General features: G+C 28.9%; 2 protein-coding genes and 2 long non-coding RNA genes across 7 annotated transcripts; 1 reads left to right on the forward strand and 3 right to left on the reverse strand.

Annotated features, from left to right (window-relative positions):
• Positions 1 to 425: 425 nt before the first annotated feature.
• On the reverse strand, positions 426 to 1,212 carry LOC149883518 (uncharacterized). The gene is made up of 3 exons (XR_016455581.1): positions 892 to 1,212; positions 649 to 692; positions 426 to 562 (listed from the first exon to the last, which is right to left on the reverse strand). It is a non-coding gene; the product is annotated as an uncharacterized LOC149883518 (long non-coding RNA).
• Positions 1,213 to 4,631: 3,419 nt separating this feature from the next.
• Positions 4,632 to 8,648, reverse strand: LOC145185516 (uncharacterized). 2 transcript variants are annotated; one of them, XM_090096781.1, is made up of 9 exons: positions 8,494 to 8,648; positions 8,365 to 8,396; positions 7,331 to 7,483; positions 6,644 to 6,737; positions 6,350 to 6,498; positions 6,035 to 6,177; positions 5,892 to 5,937; positions 5,597 to 5,748; positions 4,632 to 4,823 (listed from the first exon to the last, which is right to left on the reverse strand). In XM_090096781.1, exons 3-9 carry the CDS (start codon positions 7,442 to 7,444, stop codon positions 4,727 to 4,729), a joined length of 795 nt encoding a protein of 264 aa, XP_089952907.1. In that variant the 5' UTR covers positions 7,445 to 7,483; positions 8,365 to 8,396; positions 8,494 to 8,648; the 3' UTR covers positions 4,632 to 4,726. The 2 variants fall into 2 exon arrangements, with proteins under 2 accessions (XP_089952907.1, XP_089952908.1); XM_090096782.1 differs by lacking the exon at positions 8,365 to 8,396 and having other exon boundaries at positions 8,446 to 8,612.
• Positions 8,649 to 8,668: 20 nt separating this feature from the next.
• Positions 8,669 to 9,981, forward strand: LOC149883519 (uncharacterized). Of its 3 annotated transcripts, none has more exons than XR_016455286.1 (4): positions 8,669 to 8,729; positions 9,052 to 9,140; positions 9,375 to 9,668; positions 9,770 to 9,981. It is a non-coding gene; the product is annotated as an uncharacterized LOC149883519 (long non-coding RNA). The 3 variants fall into 3 exon arrangements; XR_016455287.1 differs by having other exon boundaries at positions 9,375 to 9,471; XR_016455285.1 differs by having other exon boundaries at positions 9,375 to 9,981.
• Positions 9,982 to 11,845: 1,864 nt separating this feature from the next.
• Positions 11,846 to 13,907, reverse strand: LOC145185863 (leucine-rich repeat-containing protein 47-like). Its single transcript, XM_080061899.2, has 4 exons — positions 12,810 to 13,907; positions 12,443 to 12,678; positions 12,248 to 12,350; positions 11,846 to 12,173 (listed from the first exon to the last, which is right to left on the reverse strand). The coding sequence occupies exons 1-4, from the start codon at positions 13,758 to 13,760 to the stop codon at positions 11,913 to 11,915; spliced, it is 1,551 nt and encodes a 516-aa protein (XP_079918025.2). The 5' UTR covers positions 13,761 to 13,907; the 3' UTR covers positions 11,846 to 11,912.
• Positions 13,908 to 14,123: the final 216 nt, after the last annotated feature.

Genomic DNA, 14,123 nt, shown 5'->3' on the forward strand with positions numbered 1-14,123 from the left:
ATAGTGTAAATCGCGATTTGTAAATATTTGTAAATATTTGTATATCGGTGATCGTTCAAAAAATTGAATGCTAATTTTATTTTACTTATACTCAGGGATTTTGTTTTTATCTTTTAAAAACTTCCTTTTTTTTCTTTCTAATTATTGACCAAAGACCAAAGATATTCACTAAGTTTTGTGATTTTTTGTGATTTTTTTTCCTTCAAAACTTCATTAAAATAAACATAGCGAAGAGTGGTTAGAAGGACAAGCATAAACTAGTTTATATTATGTTCATACATGTAGCACAATAGTTTTGACTATCTGGATACTTGTTGTTGTATGCATTTCGATAAATTTTCTTAAAAGTTTTTTGAAAATTCCCAAGATGCTAAATTAAGAGTTTTACAAAAAGAATGACGAGTTTCAATTTTTTCTTACCTCACTCAATTTTACAAGCTTTTTTTTTGATTACAGCTGGAAAATTGTCTGTAAACAATTTTTGGATTGATAGCTTTTCGGTTGCCGTGTTTGCGAGCTACTGGCAAAACTGGTATACTTTTACGGTTGACCGTTCTTTTGTCTAAGATAATGGAATTATTCTTTCAGAACACTTTTTGTGGACCACACAACAGCACAATTAAAATAAATTATGTGAAGTTCTTTTACCCAAAGGAACTTGATTTAACCTTTGGCATAACTCCCTCAGTAATCTAAAAGTTAAAACAAAATACATTTAAATAGAGTATTAAGTCTTTTATTTATTTTAATAATAATTGTCTTTTACAAGTCCACAAGTCCTGGCTCATCCTAATCGAAGACGAGTTGGCTAGAAGTGTCTTTTACGAGTTGAATGTCAATTTTCTTAAAACAGTAATTTATTATATTACATAGTTCGTTAGTATTTCTTACCTTCCAGTTGTTTGCGTAGACCATTCCTTTCAGAATACTCCAAAAATCTTCGATTGGGAGAAGTTCTGGAACGTTTGGCGGATCATCCGCTCTGGTCACATAACTGATGCTTTTCTCATCAAAGTATGAAGCCGCTGTTTTGGCGTAATGGGCACTTAGCAGATCGGACCAGGCCATCAAAATGATTCTTACGATCTAGCTTTATTAACTTACAAACTGCGCATCCTCACGATAATAATTTTTCCATCCCTTTCCCTTTTCCGTAGCTAAACGGATGAGTGGAAACTGACCCTTGAGCCGCTTGATATTCATTTTATTCAAAAGCGAACAGAGGATCAACGAGATCAAATTCATACCTACTGCGATAGTTTGTATCGAAAACTTCAAGTTAGATCGTGAGAATCATTCTGATGGCCAATTACTATTCTGGTCCGATCTGCTAAGTGCCCATTACGCCAAAACAGCGGTTTCATACTTTGACGAGAAAAGCATCAGTTGTGTGTCAAAAGCTAACTTTGTGAAAAGTTTTATTAAACACGTTATTCAATAATATAAACTTATAAAATATTTTAAACTCAAAGCGAAGTGTTCAAGTTAATAGAAAAATAACCTTTTTTAATGATTTTTTTTTTTTACTCAAGAGGAAAATGCTTTGTGTTGTTAACTTATCAATAATTTATGAACCTCAAATGAGAAATTTATTGTTGGTGGTATACAATGGCACTAAATCAAGCGTTTATTCTTGTACTTGTTGCTAAAATGTTTTATATTAGGAGGTGTTCTGATTCGTTGTTGCTGAACTGATCTTACTTCGTTTATGCCTCGTTATGTAATAACTCGTTAATGCATGAGAACAGAGAATGGATAAGAAGCTATCAAATTTTCATACCAGAGAAGACATGGGAGGATCCTTCATCCTCTTTAATTCAAAGAAAGGTTTGCTCAAAGTGAAGTTAAAGATGCTCCTGCTATTCTGCTAACATAAGATGACTCCTGCTATCCTGCTACTATAAGAGAAGAATTCAAAGAGTTTTAAAAAATAAGTTGTTTTAAAAGATATAGTTCGAGGTTATATTATACTTTTCAATTTTATTAGCTGGAATTTCTGAAAGTTTTTAGTTTTAGTTTTAGGGGAGAGGGAAGCAGCTTTGAATAAATTTTAAAACTTTTTTATATAAATCAACATTTTAGTTATTTAAACCACTTTTTTTCTTCTGAATAGTTAAAACAATGATTAAGGAATAAAAATGCAGTGTTTAAATAAATTTTGAGCTAAAAAATAAGTTAGAATCTTTATTTCTTCAGCATGCGCGAAAATGTTCAAAACTGCCCCAACCTGAGGCAGCTTTGAACACACCTGGGGCAGCTTTGAATTATCTCTGACGAATGGAAATAACAAGTGATTAAGTAAATTTTTTTTTTTTAAATAAAGCATTGATTTATCTTTAAATTTCATTAAGTTTAAGTTTCTACAAGTAAAAATCAGTTATTTTTTCTAAATTATCTTACAATCATTCTAAAGAGTTGATCTAACAAAAGTTATATAAAGCTATTTAAGCTGTAAATAGAAGCAATTTTTTTTAAAAAAAAGCAAAAGTTTTCAAAACCAACTTAATCTTAAACTTCAAAAAAACACGATTATAACGTAAATGGATTAAGTTTAAGTTGAGTATGTCAAGCCATAATTCATTTTAGAGCTTTTTTATTTGGTAGTCTCTTAACATTATTTCCTTATCTTTGTTAAATACTTGTGCGACAGTATATTTAGTTGTCAAACCAAGCTTGGTCTTAGATAATAAGTTTTTATACTTCTTTATTCTGTAATGTAAAGTATTTCGTTTTATAGTATAAGTTACAGCAGCTTCGTTTGGCCTCATTAATCCATGTGCAACTTGGAGAACAGCATTGTTAACATCATCCTCTATGACTTCTGTAACTCTCTTTTTTTTATAATTTCGAGCCATTTTTATTTTTAAATAATCAAAACTCAGGCTGAAATAACGAAGCAATAAAGTGCGAGAAGTTTAAACAGCGATTCAAAGGTGCCCCATTCATTTTATTCAAAACTGTCCCAATAGCGATTTAAATAATAAACGATGATTTTTTCAAACAAAATTATCTCATCGATTGACATTTTCTGTTTAATTGTAAATCTTATGATTTATCCTATCTTATAAATAACATTAAACATCTCACTAGTTAGAAACGTGGTCAAAAAATTTTTACAACTTTATATCGAAATGTTTACGATATGTCCTCAAAAACAAACCAATCATATATTTTATCCAGTTTATGCCAAATGCCAGGAAAGTCAGGTGACAACTGCGAGGGTAAATATTATCTTCACAAAATATTTAGTTTTATTAAGTTTAAATACAAAAACGCTTCAAAAATACATTTTTTCAAAGCTGCCCCCGTTCAAAGCTGCCCCCCCCCTCTCCCCTACAAGATATTTTTTAATAGCACCAAGTTTTTTACTCAAGCTCTTAACAAGTTTTATGCTTCTCTTATAAAATTATCAACCATATTTTAACTCACTGGGCTTTAGTGAAGAAAACTATAAAATTAACAACCATGTTTTAACTCACTGGGCTTTAGTGAAGAAAACTATAAAATTATCAATCATGTTTTAACTCACTGGGTTTTAGTGAAGAAAACTTAAAAGAAGCGAGATTATTGGAAACTTACAGAAAGAAAAAAATTATCGTTCATCTCAATGTGAACCTTGTATCGTGAACAATCTTTTTCATTTCTTCTTCCCAGACAATACACTGGTGAACTTTTATTACAAGAACGTTAGTTTGTGTGAACATGGATGTTTGTAAACATAACTAACGCCATTTTTGAATTAAGAATTTCAGAACTTTATCTCTCTAAATAAACAAGCAACCCAGATGATTGATAGTAAACAGTTTCTGTTTTAACAAAGAATCTTTTGTGATGGCTTGCATTTCAAAAATTAGATAAAGTTTGTCTGCTAAAGTTTAAAGAATGTGCTCTTATTTTGTGAGATGATTTCTTAAATATATGCATGTGTTCGAAAAACTTAAATATATGCATGTGTTCAAACATTTTCTTTTCTGAAAAGTACGTTACTAGAGTTCATGATCTTCAAAAAAAAAAACGAGATCCAATTAAGGCCTCATAATTGGATCTCGTATTTTTTTTAAAGATCACTTTGTTAAGCGAAGTTATCAATTTTTACAGCCACATTTCAAAGTATTTGTTGGCATGTACAAGATGAAAGTCCTAACAAAGTTATTTACAAATCAAGTTCTTAAAAATCAATTTTTTCAGGTTTTGCGCCATGTTTTCTTTTTAACGATTTGCAAAAAATTTTGTTCAAACAAAAACAAGAACGGGATCTACATTATTCTGTTTCACTTTCATCGTCTGGCGAGTGATGGTGATGAGTAGGATGAGTGATGGCTTTTTGTTTATAAGCCTTTTAGAATGCATAACTTTCGGTATGTACCATGAAATATGTACAAAATATATAAGAGAAGAACTTATTTTCTTTTTGTGATTTTGTTAAATTTTTCTTTTTCAAAAGTATTTTCTTGCGAATCATTTAAACTTATGCTAAGCTATTAGCAGTTTAAGGTGTTTTATACGCTTAGTGAATCGTGTATCTGATTGAGGATGCTTTTAGATTAAACATGAGCGAGGAAACTAATAATTGGTACGCATAAAAAAAACATTGATAATATATATGTATATATATCTATTAATATTATTTACAATATATACAAAAACACTATGAAAAAATTTAGTAAGCTTAAAAGTAATCAACAGTTCAATTTGATTATGTAAAAAAATAAAATTTAAAAAATCGTCAAAATATTCGACATGAACTTTTTGGCGCGTCGTAATCTGTCGATGATCGAGGTAAATCGTCGAGCAAAACAAGACTAGGTAGCAGCCCAAACACTCTGCGGAGAAATATGAAATTAAACGCTTTTATTTAGTTCAAAACAATTGAAATTAAAATATTTACACAAAATAAAATCTATACCAATGACGTTGTCAACATCCTAGTTATTTCTGTTCGTTACGAACAAAGTATAACCTTATTTTACATAAAAAAACAAACTAAACAAATTGAAAAGTTCATATAAATTTTTGCATAGCTCCAGTTTTCTAAAGATTACTATAATATCCCCTTTTTTATGCGTTTAAAATGCATGGATGCCTAATGTTTAAAGTTGTAACAAATTTGTGGATGCCAAAAGTTTATCGGATTTAATTGAATAGCAATAAAATGTACTATTGCCCAATATTTTGGGTAAAAACAAAGTTATAGAAGATCTTTTATTGGAATTTTACCAATTTTATGAAATTTTATTTGTATGTCTAAATACTTTATTGAAACTTTGGTATTTCAAAAGATTAATATAGAAGCTTGTACTTTATTATTATTCGTTTAAAATGGAAAAATCAAATGGTGATGTTTACAATGCATAATTTCAAAGGTTGCATGGTTTCAAAATCTATATCAACAACAATCACCAAGTATGGCTTCTTGATAGCTGTTGCTAAGAAAACCTTTTATTTCTGGATAATTCATTAAAAGTTTTTAGTGCACACAAATTTTTTGATTAAAAATTGTGCTCATTAGAAAATATAAAATCTTTTTAATGCTTGAGAGGTCTACACTAGAATTATATATCACACTAAAAAAATAAAACTAAATAAATAGGCTTGCCTTTTCCTGTAGTCTGGTTGGAGAGATACTGGGTTATCTCGCAATATCAGTGACTTAATATTAGTATCTTTTAATAGCTGTAATCCATCAAGGTTGGTTATGTTATTCTGCTGCAGTGAAATGTGTTCTATTAGAACCAATTTTGGAAGTTTCTTAAAAAAAAGTTTAATTCAAAAAAATATAACCAAAAGAGAACTATTATTAAAAGAATTTTTGTAAAAGATTGAATTCAGTGAAATTTTTTAAAGATAAGAAAAAGGTCAAATTTTTTTTCAAGCAAAATTGAAGAGCTCACTTTTAGGTTGTGGAGAAGATTGCGTTGGAGAAATAAATGACGGCAGCTAAAATAAAAAATGCTTGTATATTGCAAAATAAAAACTTGGGATTTGAAAAAGAATTTATAAAAATATTTAATGGCAAGTTATTTTCACAACTTACTTTGGAAAGAAGACAGAGGACAAATCAGATAAAGAATTATCTATAAGTTCTATTGATTCTGCACGAGCCAACTTATTCAGAATCTTAATGAAGTCTTTTACTTGATATGGGTGTGCTAAGTCTTGGTAAGATAGGTTAACACACTATATTTGAAAACATAAAAATATTAGCCAATAATTTGTAAAAATATCAGCCAATAATTTGTAAAAAATAAAATTTCTTTTTAAAGTTTTGCTAATCAAAATTAAAACAAAAGTCACAAAAGAAAGTAATTTTTGCTTATTCTAGAGTCACTTTTAAAATATTCTACTTTACCTCACATTGCTCCCAATTTTCTAATTTACTTCTGTAATCCCTTTTCTTTGCACCCCACCATTTTCTTTTTTGTTTTCGAGAATTATCTATTTTCCCTCTCTCCTCATCCTCCAACATCAAAATTGTGTCCACTTTAAAACCTTGAGGGCCTTAAAATGAGAAAAGCCTCTTAGCAATAGCCTATTTTGGGAATATCTTCACAGCATGATTCCAAATTATGCCATTCAGACTTCTAAATTAATTATGTACCATATTAGAAAATATATTTCAAATTTACAACACTTCAAAAATCACCTTTTCTAATTCTTGGATTTTTTAACAAACTTGATGTGATGTAGCAATCAGCAAGTTCATGCCATTTTGAGTACCTATACTTTGAAGCAGGGAGCTAAAACAATTTACCATTAATATACTGTTGTCATAAACACTATTGGAACAGTAAAATAAAGTTTATTATAAAACAACAGAGGCATTATGATTTAGACTGGGTTAATAAAAGTGCAGTGATTTGTTGAATCAAATTCTATCATGTTTTAGGCTACCTTTTAGATATAAAATCATGTTATTAGTTTTTTTTTTACAACTGTTGATACTTTTAGTAGACTGTAAATCATTTTACAATTTTTTTTTTAAATTGAAATTAACAAATTGAATTTTTTTTTTCTTTTAAAAAATTATGATCCTTCACTTTTTAAATGTTAAACTTTCACATGAATATCAATCCACCAATCACATGTTAATAAAATTTATTTTAGAACTTTTTTTTAATTTTTAAAGATGCTCAAAATAACTTTAAGTTAATTCTTTTAACATCTAGAGTTCATATCTAAATACAGCACCTGATATTACACATAGAGAGTGTATGTAACTATGTTTACCACTAAATAACCACTTGATAATTTAATTAATTGTAATTAATAAACATTAGCTATTACTTTATACATGTATGATATTTAAAATATATTATGTATGTTAACATACAGGCAAAATGTTTTGAAATTCATCACTGTCAGAAAAGTCTTGTTCAGTTATAAAGACTATAGGTACTCCAGCAGTAGCATAATTCAGATCCTTCTCTTGCTTCATCATGGCCATTCAAAAATATCTTTCTTTTTGCCCATTAATGAGATTAATCTAAATAAAATAAAATAAACAATTTATAATTCCATAAACAACTTTTGATAAAATCTTTTTTACTTATAAGTTAATTTACCTGAAAGTATATAAAATATTTGTTATAAACTGTTAATTAAAAAACTAAAAAAAACCATTTGCAAGAAATCCTATCAAGAAATTATCTGTCGATAAAATATATGATAACCTAATAATTATATTTAATAAATATACATAAAGAAATCTGTGCAGTTGATCTGAATGAGCTAAAGTTGATGTTTTATTACAACATACTGCTACTGCTTTATAGGAAGCACTTATCTTAAAGACCTGTTAAGCTTGTGAGATTAATAAACTCTCAATTTACAGTTTCAACTTATATTATAATTTCAGTTTTATTTCTTTTTAATTTTTAATGATATAAAATGTTGTATATTTTGTGTAAATTGCAAAATATTTTATAGAGAAGAAAAACAAATAAATCTTAAAGAAAATATTCTTACAAATATCTATAACATAAAAAAGGAAAGAAAAAAAAAAAAAAAAAAAAAAGAATTAATGTACATTGACAATATATTTATAATACATTTATAATCTTTTTACAAAAGTAATGTATATTTTTTTGTTGATACTCAAAGTTTTCATTCAAAAAATTTAGGCATTTATTGATTCCTCGTTTACAGCTGAATAATTGGATGGGTGATTTATTGTGTCAATATATTGGTATTCTTGATTAGTGAAAAACTTATCATTGATATTAAAGATCACCTACTTTTTAGTGACAATATCTTATGTAAATAAAAAGATGAATAAAAAAAGTTTATTATATGTTATTATAGAGACAATTTGTTAAATTTTTCAATTTTAAAAGCAACATTTTATTATCTAAATAGACACCATACCTTGGTAATTTCTCTATTGGGTGCCAAAATCTCTAAAGAAATAAATTAAACGGAGATTTTTCAAAAAAAGAGTTCACAAACCTGTAAGGTTCACCAAAGAAAGGATCTGATTAATCGATAAAAAATCACCTGATGTAATTTTGATAGGAATCTTTAACTATCTTAGAAATCTAGTTTATCTTTGACAAAAAAAATCTGTTTATAAATAAATCTTGATCTCTGCGTGTGGATAATTATAAAAATACCGTAGCCGAAAACGTTCTAGCAACGCTTGTAAATAAAATTCTTTCGTTTCTACAGACAACGGCTATTTGATATAAAATGACGATGTAAAGATGAAGTCATAATGGTCATGTGGCGTTGTGGTACATTCTTATTTAATAAATTTTTATTAGACAAGAAGCATAAGATTAAACATTTTCTAAAAGAGTATTTAAGATAATATAAAAAATGTTTTAAAAATAAAAAATGGCAGAAATGATCTATGTTCATATTTAGTTAACACGAAATGATTTTAGTACAACAGTTTAGGCATCTAAAACTTTTTCAAAATACAACCTATTTTCTTCATCCAAGTGTTGCATCATTGCTTGGAGGCTCTTTTTTTTGTCTCTTTAATTAGTACCACATCTGAAAGACGTTCAATTTCTGCATTGATAATTTTTTAAATATATACTTCTCGTTTAGAAACTCGACATGCTTGAAAAGGTAAACAGGGTACTAAAGTTTTTCATAAAGTAGCAATTCCTGGACTGTCTTTTGTCACTTTAAATCAGGTAACCTGGCTTATTCCCAACTTAGATGCATTAAAAAAATGTCGTCGAGGTAGTGATTTGAACCATTTGTTTGTCGTGAAAAGTATCCTTGAACTTTTATACGTGTAATCCACGTCTTAAAAAGTGATCAAACTAAATTTTTTTTTTTTTTGTTAACAAGAAATAACCTTTTGGGAACTAATAGCGAAAATGTCTAGAAATGTTTTTTTTTTTTTTTTTTTTCATATCCTTTAGAAGTCTCCTTCAGCAACAGGAATAGTGAAACTAATAGTTGATTGTCTTCTGCTATCGTTTTGGTGATTATAATTCCCATGTCGACGTCTTTGGACGGGTAGGATTTGCATGAGTCCCATTTAAAAGCTTCTCTGTTCATTGATTCAAAACTTGTAAAAGAAATTGAAGAGTTTTTCTTTTTTCATGTGCAAAATATCGGGGCAACTAAAGTTACGCTTACAAGTGACCTAAAATTAAAAAAAGAAAGAAAAAAAATGAAAACATAATAATCAAACGAGTGCACCAAACAAATAGGTTAAGAATATTAATTACAAATTTTCAAAAAGTGCTGGTACATACACCATCTGTTGGTGGTTTATTTTATTTTTTTGACATCTATTTGTTTGTTTTACTAGTCTCGTACAAATCTCTGGCTAATAATTATAATAGCGCGAATGGACTTGGATCAATTAGAGAAAATGGTATGCTTGGACATACAGACAGCTACATCTGTTGATGCTTTTTTTTTTTACGATAAAGAGGTAGTTTCTGGAGTTAGATCTATTTGCATTGTATTGGCGTAGACACTCAGACCATTTTGGTGTAAAAAGATATATTTTTTAGTTTTTGGCATTTAGATCACTTAGCCCTGCCACGCCTCATATGTTGATCTAGATATCTAGATCACTTTAATTCTACTATATCTAGATCACTTTAATTCTACAATAACGCCTTTTCTCATTTCTAGTAAGTTATGAACAGTTTTATCTTTTGATAACAAGACTCTAGAAATATAAGACATAAAATAATAAAAAATAGAAATGAATAAAAATATAAGACATAAAATAATAAAAAATAGAAATGAATAAAAATATAAGACATAAAACAATAAAAAATAGAAATGAATAAAAATATAAGACATAAAATAATAAAAAATAGAAATGAATAAAAATATAAGACATAAAATAATAAAAAATAGAAATGAATAAAAATATAAGACATAAAATAATAAAAAATAGAAATGAATAAAAATATAAGACATAAAATAATAAAAAATAGAAATGAATAAAAATATAAGACATAAAATAATAAAAAATAGAAATGAATAAAAATATAAGACATAAAATAATAAAAAATAGAAATGAATAAAAATATAAGACATAAAATAATAAAAAATAGAAATGAATAAAAAAGTTTCAGTATGTTGTTCTACGAATTTTAGTAAAAATTATACAGAACCATACTTTCTAAATTTTCCAACCCTTATGGTCCTGCGACTGTTGCACAGGTCTCGCCTAAATCTCGTTTACTAAAAAAAAATATAAGTTCCAATTTAAGTTTTTTAATGACACTTTTCCGATAGCTATTTCTATTCTATGAAGTTTTACCGGTGCAGTTCATATAACAACTGCAATAAAATTGTTTAACAATTTTATGGTTATTAAATTACCGAGGCTTTTTTATTTAGCTATTATGGTAACTATTATTTAGTTGTGAGGAGAAAGGGAGTGGGTTGGAGGAAGCAGATATGTCACTTTACAACACACAAAGGTCACTTTTAACAGTATTAAGCAAGATAAAAGCATGACCTGTAGAACTCTGTAGGGCTGCTAGTGAATCTTAACGGATATATTGGCTTGGACTCATAGATTATCCCTGAAGAAACCGTAGTACCGCACAATATCAATGCTTAAAACTTTAAGTTTTAATGGATGCATTGATACTCGTGTTTTAATTAAATTAGCTCTGCATTACTTGCTGCAAGCTAAAGAGAGTTTTAACTTTTAATGCCGTAAGGCAGTTCGGTATTTTTCGGAAAAGTTTTGTAAATTCAAAACACTTAAAACCAATCAAAAAGAATCATAAACCATCTATGCAAGAATTGACATCAATATTTAGGTAAAAAAATGTCAGCAAAAGAAAAGTTGCGTGATTCATTGGCAGAATTTTACGACAAAAATAATTACGTTAAGAGAACTTTACAACGCATTTTATACAATTAGTGTTATTTCGTCCGTTAAACAAGCATTATCGTAGTTTCATTGATTTTTAAACTTTTTCTCTGATTTCATTTGCAAATAGGTGAACAATCATTTCTAATTGTTGCTTCTTAGCAATATTAAATGACGCAATATCGATTACTCTAAGCCTCTTAACAAGATTAAGGATTGATACAACTTTTAATAGAATTTCCAACTCTTTTTTATCCTAATTGATAAGGTGTGTAAAACGGATTTCACTATACAATATGGTTTTTGCATCTAAAAGATTGTAAAAGAAAAATTAAATGGTTGTTTCTGTACTATAGCGGCCAAAAGGCGTTTTTACGTAAGGGTTGTTTGGTTTTATCATGTCGGCATCTATTCTGTGTCCAGAATCCACCAATCCACTAAAGGATAGTAAAAGTAAAAAATGAGATAAAAATGGAACACGAGGACCTTTTTTTTTCAATATGGTCCATATACTAGAGAATATCAATATCTTAATGATGGTTTCTATGGCAAAAAATCTTTTCGGATTTATTCTTTTAAAACTATTCCATGAAAATAGTCTTAAATTCTACAACTCCTCTATTCTTACAACTGGAATGGCAGTTGAGAAATCCAAATCAACTTTGGATGGAAAGACAACTTTAAGATCACCTTGCTCGTCAACCACAGATACTCTTTCTAGAATCAAGCCTTTTTTTTGTGCATCGTATTTTGATTCAAAGTCTAACAAAAACAGGTTCTTAATGAGCTCTTCTAGCACGTGTTTACACTGTGGCAAACTCAATGGTGAAGTAACCTCAATAAATACGTCACTCACGATCGCTTCCGTCTGAAAAACAAAATAGCATTTTCAAACTGCGCTGCAAATCGCAAAGTAGCGGAGAAAGTTGAAAATAATCCTACCTTAGTTTGTTCGCTATTGGTTACTGGAGGAAACGATATTACTTCGCCATCTGCATTCTTCAAGCAAGCGAATTGATTTTTGCCATCGACAAGGTCAATAAATCTAAAACATGAGAAAATTGTTTTAAACTTAAATGCAAACTCAATCGATAAACGAAAGGTTAGAAAATAAAACCGATCGAAAAGTCCTCAAACCGGTATAGTCCAGTTTTTGGCTGTCGTTTCTTTTTGATCTTAAGGTCGTCTCTTTCGCTCTTGAGACGATCGATAAGCGCAACAGATGAAACCTTTTTAACTTGACCCAACGGAATTATTTCTAAACAATTAGAGGCCACACCTTCGTATGACAACGGAAACTTTAACGAAGCAGCGTTATGAGTCGCAATCGTAGCTTTAGTTCGCATATCGCATTCGTTTTCATGAAGCTTTGTCTAAAAGGCAACAAATGTGGATATTTTTTATCAAATTGTAACAACCAAGACGTTTGGTTCAAAAAATAAATATTCAAATATTTCTTCACTTCATAATGAAATTATAAAAATTTTGAAGGATTTGAACAAACCTGCAGAGTAATAAATTTTTTAAACACGTTTACATCCCTTAAATCCAAGTTCTTCACTATAACACAACATATGTATGATCTGACATCTTTGACGTTTCCCTTTGCGACCACTTGTTTTGAACAACTGTCTTTCGGTTGTATTATATAAATTTTTCTTAATTTATCATCATCTTGAGGATCGTCATCAGTCTTCTTCTTCGATTTTCCCTTTTTCCCCTTTTTAACGTCTACCCCAGTATGTTGTGATATGTACTCCAAAACTGACTTAGTATTGCACTGGGTGGTCATCTTACGAAGCCGATTATCTTTTAACGGATTTTCTTTAATATTTAAATCTTTCATCTTACGACATAAGGATAGATCAACAGTTATCTCTTTCAGCAGATTTTCTGAGAGATCTAATACTTTCAAAGCTGTCATCAATGTTAAGGATTCAGAAGCAACAGTGATTTCATTTTTTGCAGCGTACAATTCAGAAAGATTTGAAAGCTTTTCAAGACCTGACGGTAGCTCGCTCAAATTATTATGATCGATGTACAGTATACCCAAAGCTTGAACATTACTAAAATCTGGTAAATTTTTTAAGAGATTATTACCTAGATTCAACGTGTGCAGATTGGGTAGCTCTAAGGATGTTGGCAGTGACGTGATTTTATTGAATGACAAATCGAGGAACTTTAATTTCTTCAAATGATTCAGAGTTTCTGGAACCTCAATAATCTCATTTTTATGAAGAGCTAAATTTAATAAATTATCTAGAAGGGAGATTTTATCTGGCAGCAATGCAAGACAAGTATTAGTTATTTCCAAATAATTTAAGGTACGTATTTTAAATAAACTTTCAGGAAGTTGTGATTCAGTTTTTAATCTTTGCGAAACTGAATCGCCATTCAAATGCAGCTCATGCTTGCCTTCAGCAATTGCAGCTTCAATTTCTTCCCAGGATGCCATTATTTCTTAGCTGAAAGCAAGAAACTGCATGTATTAGATAGTTACTCCCTATATGAAAGCTTAGATACGAGCTGAGAACAGACGCATCTAACGTTCTAACAAAAAAAATCTGAATAAGAGAGTGAAACGCCACATTCTCCTCATCAAAACTTTAAATAATAATAATAATTTAAAAAATGAAAAGTTATCAAAAATTCCCATGAAACTGTACATAACCACTAAAAAAACGCAAAAGTAATAATTATAGTATATATATTATAGTTATTTACTATATTATACAAAATATATAGTTTTTTCAAGAGAGCGTTTTGTAAACAAAATTAGAAAAAAAAAAAAAAAAAAAAAAAAAGAAAAACTATTGTG

The sequence above is a fragment of the Hydra viridissima genome, unplaced genomic scaffold (assembly GCF_058129835.1).
Source record: "Hydra viridissima isolate aposymbiotic clone 2 unplaced genomic scaffold, HvirCarnegie_v1 scaffold_9, whole genome shotgun sequence".
In the NCBI taxonomy this organism is placed as follows: domain Eukaryota; kingdom Metazoa; phylum Cnidaria; class Hydrozoa; order Anthoathecata; family Hydridae; genus Hydra; species Hydra viridissima.